Here is an 8,474-nt window from a genome sequence, read left to right as displayed (position 1 = left end):
TGTTTGGGGACCACTGTTTTTTCTTTCGTGGTAGACAATGATAAAATGTTACTAAAAGTAGGAAACGTTTAAATGTGGCATTTAAACCTTTAAGGAAATATTTTTATTTAAACCGAAGTTCTGTCACCCCGTTTGCAAGCAGGTTAGATTAACGGCAAGGAAAGGACTATATATGTTCCTCGTATCCAGTTCCCTATCGACGAATAGTCTCAACCAGCTAGGGAGCTGGCTGGTTTCATGAGCTAAAATTAGCTTTTGAGACAGCTTTTTCCCCACAGGTCATCCAGCTATTTACTTCTGTGCTAACTGTGCTTAGCTCGAAGATTGAGAAATGGTTGTTCTTAATAACAATGAAGAACAAGACACAATGTAAGTAGCTAGCTAGACAGTTCGCTGGTAAATTAGTTAGCTCGCTGGCTAGATTAACTAACGTTACTAACGTTAGCTGTCATAACCTTTTATGTGCTTTTGGGTCACTGGGACGTTTAAATTAATGATTCAAATCAGTGTCTAATAGTAACTTGGCTAGCTATCTTAAACAGCCCTAGACAAGTAGCTAAGCTTTTTTGTTGTTGTTGTTCTGTAGGTTGAAATACTCCACGTAGGAAAACTAGATAATAGCTAACTGGATAGATAGCCTTAACCTACTTGCTATTGTTATTGAGACGCGCCGCGGCAGGTTCACCACTGTAAGATATAAGAAGTACAGCTAGCTAACAAGCAAACAAAGATCGAGTGCTGTGGAGACGTGTCATTTTAGCTAGAGAAGATGCTTAGCTGGTCATGCCCGGTGTAATCTACAGTCATTAAAGTTAGCTAGTTAGATGAATAAATATATCTTTGCGAAGTCAGGTCGGGTTTACATTCGGATGGGATAACTAAAGCATATGGGATTTTTGTTTTAGCAGTGCCGCTAACGTTAGCTAGCTAGCTAGTTGATGGTCATAATTCCTGTTGATATCAACAGGGACCTTTTAAAACTTACTGATCTGAAAAACTAACGTATATTCATAAACTCAGCTATCTAACCTTGCTATCTTTGCTAGCTAGTTAGCTAACAGCTAACTAACCTACCTAGGTTGCTGGCAGGTTGACATGGGTAACATTAGCTCGCTTCAATACACCGTTGTTGTGCAGTGCTTCGCCTAAACTGTATTTCGCACATCTAAATCTATTGCCCAATTTATAAAGCCAGAAATCAGAGACAGAAGAGATAAAGGCCAAATTAATACCATGTCCGTCAATGATTCTGCCGAACAGCTGGAAAGGAGGTTGGTGATCTAATGCTAGCTACAGAGAAAGCAGTTTTTACCCCAATTGCGGAATTTGCTCCGTTACACAGGCACACAGTCATACTTGCATGAATGTTAAATTAATACTAGTTAGGATCAGCACTGATATGCTTAAGTCTTCACATGATGCATTTCTGAGGCTATTGGATTTACTATCAACCCTGTCTAATTCACGTGTGGTAAATGCAACTGCCCTCATTTTATGTACAACCTTCAGCGCTACGTGCTGAAGTGAAGGTAAAACGTGCCACAAACGACGATAAATATGCTTAATGCAAGCAGGTTATCTTTTGATTGATGGATGTCTGCTTCTGTTTTTTTAGCTTGATAGAACAGCACTGCAATTCATTGCCCAGCTCTCCTGCCAAACGTGTCTCTCCAGCCAAAAAGAAGCAGTTCTTTATAAGCCAGGCCATACGTAATTCTGACCTCACGCCCAAAGCCAAGGGCAGAAAAAGTCTGAGAAGACAAGAGAATAGTAAGTGCATATATGCTTACTTGATTAATCATAGCTCTTAAAAAGTTTTGTTCATAAATGTTATGTCGTGTTATTAACCTTTGGAACATATTGTAAAATATTAGAAACGTTGTCGGTCTTAAGGTTTCTCTCTCATCTAATAATCTAATTGTAAAATAGCACGCTATTTGGATAATCTTCTGGAGCGGGATGAGTGCTCCAAAGATGAGGCTGAGGTGTGCGAGACTGCCTCACCCTCTGTGTTCACTGAAGCTTGCACCAATGGAAACTATGTGGAGGTACAACAGCCTGTTCAGGCGATTCAGGTTAGTAAAAAATAATAATTTCTACAATAGACTTTCCTCATTTCTCTTAGTATTGGAGTGACTTCATGAACCGCTCAGGAGAGGAGCAGGAGAAACTTCTGGCCCTGCTAGAGGAGGAGGCACAAAGGAGAAACTCCAGCAAGGCCACCAAAGACCAAAGAGAGTGTGAGAAACCACTCCTTTACTGACATGAATGTGCCTACACTAATAATTCTCATTTATTTGTTTGGTTCACCATTCATCGGCTCTGTAAGCTGATGTGATGCAGATATGATGGTGGTCTGTAATAGTTTCTCCTCCATCAGTGAACCCTGCCTTCAGTGCTCAGGAATGCTTCCAAAGAATTGATCGGAGGTTGCGTGCAACATTGAAACGCAGACACATTCCTATAGTGAGCCCTGTTTTTCTGTGTAACAGACATGGTGTGTGTAAATTATAGTTATGCAAAAAAGGTATATACTATACATACATATCTTCCATATATGTGTCATGTCTATATTAATATATCGACATTGCTAATAAACTCCCTTTGAAGGGGACACTAGAGCTTTTGGAGACTGACTTGCTGACGTTCTTTGAAGCTCAGCCACACTCAATCTACATCACCAAACTTGGCAGCAGGTATGTTTTCCACAGTACAAAAACACAGACAGCTGTAAGTGAGCCAAAATGTATGTGCCCAATTTCTATGTGAACATGTTGGATTTATTTGGTTGTGTTTGTCACCCAGTTTTGAGAGATTGTTGCTTCATGCTCTCTGCCAGTATATGGACCTTGTGTCAGCCAGTAAGTAGATCAAGCAGCAATTATAGCAACAGTATTTCGATGTTTGTCCCTTACTGCATGATTCTGTTTTTTATTGCTTCTTGGTGTTTCATAGCTTGAATACTAACATCATCCTGGGATGTCTTGTATCGCAGGCTCTGACTGTAATGGTGCTCGACAGACAAAAGTTGTGAACAAACAGGACGAGTTCCTCCCTCCTTGCCCATTGCTTTCAGCTTATTTGGAACAGATGAGCTAAGAGGACTGCAACCTTCCAGCACTGCCACATAAACTGGCCAGTATGAATTTCACAAGGAATTTAAAAATGAACAGGCTTGTAAGCCTGGTGATTGCTTGTTAGAAAGGCTTAGTTTAAGGGAATGGGCCACCATGTTCTTTTATAGAATCATGCACTAGCTACCTAAATGGTTGGTTGCTGGAATTCTTATGTCAGTGTACATAGTGTTTTTACTATTTTTTATGTTTCAGATTGTCATTTATGTTTTTGATAAAACATAATGAACTGCAGTCTACACTCAGATTACTGCCTTGGCAGATATACTGTTTTGTCATGGAGGGCTTTTATAGGTGCTATCAGTGAATTTGCCTATTGCCAGTTCTTATTACTAAATCAAATTATGCATAATAAATGAATAACATAATAAAATGACATGACATTGATTTGAAGTGTATGGTACTGCTAAAAGTGATACTAAGCATTATTTGTTAGTTTTTTCCCCTGTTGTTCAGGCCCAAAGTTGAAGCATGTACATTTTGCATTACAGTTTTAAAATCCTGGAATAGGTATGGGCTGAAGTGGGTACAACCCTTTACATCTATATTATATGATTGTTGCATGAATAAAACTGTTGAGCTGATGCAAAGGAGTGTTTGCAAATATCATACTGATAGCATCTTTAAGTTCTTCTTTCCAAATCAGTTACACAACTTTCCCCACCACAAAGTTTACTGTTTTCACAAGACCACAATAATGCTCAGTCTAATCATGCGGCACAAGATTATTTAATCATGAAAAGTGTGCTAGTTTAGGGTGTCTGGGGTTCCCAAAGTGGAAGAGAAACAAACCAGAGATCCTGATGGTTAATTAAAACTAGAAGTAAAAAATAAATAACAATACTACATATCACATCATAATATCAGTCTTAGCTGCAGTCCGTTTTATCCTATTGCCTCATACAGCATCATATTGTAGTGTTGGATACAGGGCATATACATTTTAGCAAAATTGTTACCAAATCTTTTGTGATCTTATAATGATGATGGTTTTTGTGATCACATGATGCTCAAATGTGCTCATTTTCATACTAATAATAGGAGATGTGAAAGAAGTGTTATTCTACTTTGAGGTGGCTTGAAAAGTAGGCATGTCCTACAAGGTTATACTTAGTTATGCTAGTCTTCTGGGCAAGGCCTATAACGTCAGAAGACTTGTAATCCCCCCCCACCCCCCCGCAATCTGTCTTGACGCTAATATATATTTTACCATCTTGGATTCACAACTAAGCCTTACAGGTGCATGCCAATGTGTCAGTACTTTTTGTATAATACATTTATAAATCAAGACTTATTGTGATTACATCTTCAATAAATCTTGACATTTTATATTGTCAAGTGTCTGAACACTTGACCAGCCAATGGTGTTGCAAACCAAAGTGCAAGTTTGTCTGTGTTGGGGCACTCATTTTCTCAGGCATCAACCTTTATGAATGTGGATTTCTACATGCATTCAGCACATTTGCATTCATGTAAAGCCAAGAGTCATGCATTTTGCTGGGCTCTGTGGGCATAACTTAATATTTAGACTGGTGTGCCTGTAGATGGCTGTTGTAATATATTGGTGATTCTCTACACGGATAGCTAGCTTCATTGTGTTTAGAATGCTTCAGTATGTGTTACGTTGTATGTGCAACAACTGTTTCTGTTCGGTATCAAGTTTTAAGTTAAAGAATATTTTGAATGAACGTTGTATAATATGGATGCAAGCCATGAGTGAGCTATGTATGTAGGATATGAATAAATAGTCAAATAAGTTGACTTGAATGTTTGATTCTGACTGAAGTCATTGCAGTCGCATTTACGCTTAATAAAATTGTCATTTGAACGGTAGAAACTAAACGTTTTGACAATAAGTGAACGAACAATTAAATTCAGTTTTTGAGCGATCAGATGTCTGATGGGTTGGGCACCACTAATCTGCGCTTTACGCTTCGTGTGCGCATACTCCAAGGTAAAGTAAAGGCGCCGGTTTTTCATTTAAAAGCCCTACGGAGGAAAGGAAATATCGATGCTAAACTCTCCTCTTTTATAGCACGACAATGAGAGATGGCGATATCGCTCCACAAAATAAAACCTGCTCCACTTTCTTAACAGTAATATTTGTCCAGGATTTTTAGCCTTCTGGTTTAAGAGAAAATCTATCATAGGATGGATAGCTCGGGTAATTCTAGCAATGACTCTTGTCAACCTACTTATTTTTGCGAAGAGAATGCGATAACGCACGATATACCATACCTAGTGGATGCTTGGCTGGTGCCACTGGTCTTTGCGCTGATTATGGTCATTGGACTTGTTGGGAACTCTCTTGTTCTGTATGTAATTTCAAAGCATAAGAAAATGTGGACTGCAACAAACCTTTATATAGGTGAGTTTTTATATATGTGAGTTTTCCCTCTAGGTCATTATTCTTATTAGACTGTTTCGTGTCATTTGTGTAAATGTATTTATTATTTGGTAATTGCTGATTCCTGCTCGATTCATTTTCGAAAAGAGTTAAACTTAATGCAACCGTATTACGGAATGAAGTTATAAACATCTTTCTCCCCAGCTAATCTGGCGATGACGGATATTACATTCCTGGTCTGCTGTGTCCCTTTCACTGCCGTATTATACCCTTTACCCAGCTGGGTCTTTGGAAATTTCATGTGCAAATTTGTAAGCTATATCCAACAGGTGGGTTTCTGCTTTAATGAATGAATAGTTTGCTTTCTTTCCAGTTGTCTCAGAAACGCTTCGAGTTCCAAAAGGGTAACTCTGGAGAAACGTGACTACTCTAGAAAAGACTTTTTGATGAATAATTTGTGAAAAGAATTGCTTGTACTGACTAAACGTGTAAAAGGTTAGCTTCTTCGGCAGCCTATCCACTAACTTTATTCACATACACAATAGGTGTCTGCACAGGCTACCTGTGTGACCTTGACGGTAATGAGTGTGGACCGCTGGTATGTCACTGCTTACCCACTACGTTCTCTCCAATATCGCACCCCAAGAGTTGCCACCATGGTCAGCCTTGGAATCTGGATAGGTGCGCAGCTTCTTTGTGACTTTATGGATTATTCATATATACTGGCCATAAAGCTGACGCCAAGTAACGCAATACTTCATAAATGATAGAGTATAGTGTTGAATTTAATTTATTGACCAACCGCAATATTTATAAACAGGATGCACTTTTCGGCCAATTTGGCCAGGACACTTAGGCTCAACATCTGTACACTTTTTACATTTTCCTGATTTCTTTGCCCAGGATCTTTCTTGGTGTCTCTGCCAGTGCCACTGCATACACAGACTTCAGTTGGAGAATGGCACGGCCCTCAGGTTTTCTGCACTGAGAGCTTTCCCACAGCGGCCCACAAGAAGGTCTTCATCATCTACAATTTTTTGGCTGTATACATGCTCCCCCTGCTGATGATCTGTGTCTGTTACCTGGTCATGCTGTACCAGATGGGCCGACCGGTTGTGGAACCTGTTGATCAGGTAATCAGTACAATTAATCAAAAAAATACAGTTCATTTTTTTTACCAAATAGTTGCTTATTTTATAAACAAATGTTGAGACATGGAATGTGAATAAAACAAGTTCATTTACATTACTATATATTTGACTTCTTGTTTTTAGATCCGTTTCATTTCCACTAAATTTGCATAGCATTTCTGTACGTTTTTATGCATTGTGAATCAAGTATTATGTAACGAAGCAACATAATGGCTTGTATCATATATTGCTAAGGTAATAATAATAAAATCCTTTCCTTTTTTCCTGAAACCCTGTGACATATCAGCTGCAGCTTCAGACTGAGCACAGTGTTGCTGTGAGGGCCAGAGTGTCTCGTATGGTGCTGGTGATTGTGCAGCTGTTTGTCCTGTGCTGGGGCCCCATCCAGCTCTTCATCCTGGTGCAGGCCTTCAGTGTGCACTTCCGCCAGGACTACTACACTTATAAAGTGAAGATATGGGCACACTGCATGTCTTACAGCAACTCTTGCATTAATCCTATAGTCTATGCCTTCATGGGTGCCAACTTTCGCAAGGCCTTTAAGAGAACTTTCCATTGCCTTTTCAAGCAAAGGGTAACTGTTGCCCAGCAGCCGAATGGGAATGCCAACACTGAGATGCACTATGTGTCATAGGTTCTTTTCTCCTGTATTTTAGTGTTGTTTAAGTAAACCACAGTTGTGTCACTCTATCTTTTCCATTTTCTCTTGGTGTGAAAACATAATCCTGATACTTTAACTATGTTGAGGGAACATTAGTAATGGATGTTATGCTTTGCATGTTTTTGTTTGTTTATAATCTAAATTCGATTGGCAAATTAACGATTTGCAGCCTGAATCTTGCGTAAATCATATCTCTGCCACTGAATGTATATGAAATATCTGTCCACTAGGTGGAGAAATTGTGCCATAAATGTAAGTAGCTTCTGCGCGAGGTAGAGGTATTTGCATAAAATCCATCAAAATTAAATTATTTGATTGAGGATGGAGGTTAAATGTGAACAAAAACAATTAAGAACTTATTATTGAAAAAAAAAACCCACATGTAAATAAATACATTTCAATCAATTTTGTTTTGGTTTGTTTTTTGTTTTTTTTTATATAGAACAAAATCAAAAACTGAACACCTTTACTGCAAAAATATGTCTAATTTGATGGTGTTTTTAACAACTGAACAACTGTTTACAGTGACAGTTTTGTAGTCAGTGAAAGTCAGCATACATTTATTTTACTGAATATTAACTTTATTACAGACAAATACAATTTATCATAAAATGTTTCATTCGACTGTGTAACTTTAGTAATTCCACTACAGATTTAGTTGAGGTGTTTGTTTCACTTTGAAATCAATTCATTTTGTTTCAATTCGTTTCCCTGTTCATTTCTAATAGGAACTACTAACTATAAACCACTGACCTATAAATACAGAAGTCAAACAAAATGATAATTGATCAAATTAACAAAAATGTTAAGTAACAATTTAAAAATGATAGGCCATGCCTGGTCTTCTTGTGTCAAATGCACAGAAGTGCACAGCATTTCTGGGATTTTATTTATTTTAATGACCTCCGCTGATTTTATGTGAATTAACATAATTTCTCGATAACGTCAAATCGTTGTACTTCTCACGTAGGGGACTTTTTATGACTGCTGATCTGAAAAGCAAGGTCAAAGAGTCCAAGATCGCTTTTAGGGAACGTCGCCAAAATTGTACGCCTAGCGTATGTTCTATAGCTCACTATGGACACAAATGTCATGCATAAGAGAAACTCGCATGTCTATCACACGTTGACTTGAAGCTTTGGATCATTTTTGTGTGAGCGCCATTACAACTCTTTTTTTAA

General features: G+C 38.3%; 2 protein-coding genes across 2 annotated transcripts; both read left to right on the top strand.

The window, feature by feature from the left end:
• The first annotated feature begins 182 nt into the window (after positions 1-182).
• On the top strand, positions 183-4,901 carry r3hdm4 (R3H domain containing 4). Its single transcript, XM_027017385.2, has 8 exons — positions 183-369; positions 1,616-1,770; positions 1,930-2,048; positions 2,126-2,240; positions 2,381-2,466; positions 2,611-2,696; positions 2,806-2,861; positions 2,996-4,901. The coding sequence occupies exons 1-8, from the start codon at positions 332-334 to the stop codon at positions 3,097-3,099; spliced, it is 759 nt and encodes a 252-aa protein (XP_026873186.2). The 5' UTR covers positions 183-331; the 3' UTR covers positions 3,100-4,901.
• An 89-nt stretch (positions 4,902-4,990) lies between these two features.
• Positions 4,991-7,660, top strand: LOC113581908 (G-protein coupled receptor 54-like). Its single transcript, XM_035523261.1, has 5 exons — positions 4,991-5,502; positions 5,686-5,810; positions 6,027-6,162; positions 6,385-6,614; positions 6,919-7,660. Exons 1-5 carry the CDS (start codon positions 5,286-5,288, stop codon positions 7,264-7,266), a joined length of 1,056 nt encoding a protein of 351 aa, XP_035379154.1. The 5' UTR covers positions 4,991-5,285; the 3' UTR covers positions 7,267-7,660.
• Positions 7,661-8,474: the final 814 nt, after the last annotated feature.

The sequence above is a fragment of the Electrophorus electricus genome, chromosome 26, assembly GCF_013358815.1.
Source record: "Electrophorus electricus isolate fEleEle1 chromosome 26, fEleEle1.pri, whole genome shotgun sequence".
In the NCBI taxonomy this organism is placed as follows: Eukaryota; Metazoa; Chordata; class Actinopteri; order Gymnotiformes; family Gymnotidae; genus Electrophorus; species Electrophorus electricus.
This window is presented reverse-complemented; position numbering and strand designations above follow the sequence as displayed.

What these genes read in the sequence shown, in the direction of transcription:
- r3hdm4 (XM_027017385.2), top strand. Translation starts at nt 332, where the DNA reads ATGGTTGTTCTTAATAACAATGAAGAACAAGACACAAT. An exon ending in TCTGAGAAGACAAGAGAATA is followed by an intron (nt 1,771 to 1,929) that starts GTAAGTGCATAT and finishes ATTGTAAAATAG; the next exon opens with CACGCTATTTGGATAATCTT. An exon ending in CCAATGGAAACTATGTGGAG is followed by an intron (nt 2,049 to 2,125) that starts GTACAACAGCCT and finishes CATTTCTCTTAG; the next exon opens with TATTGGAGTGACTTCATGAA.
- LOC113581908 (XM_035523261.1), top strand. Translation starts at nt 5,286, where the DNA reads ATGGATAGCTCGGGTAATTCTAGCAATGACTCTTGTCAACCTACTTAT. An exon ending in TTGTAAGCTATATCCAACAG is followed by an intron (nt 5,811 to 6,026) that starts GTGGGTTTCTGC and finishes CATACACAATAG; the next exon opens with GTGTCTGCACAGGCTACCTG. An exon ending in TTGTGGAACCTGTTGATCAG is followed by an intron (nt 6,615 to 6,918) that starts GTAATCAGTACA and finishes GTGACATATCAG; the next exon opens with CTGCAGCTTCAGACTGAGCA.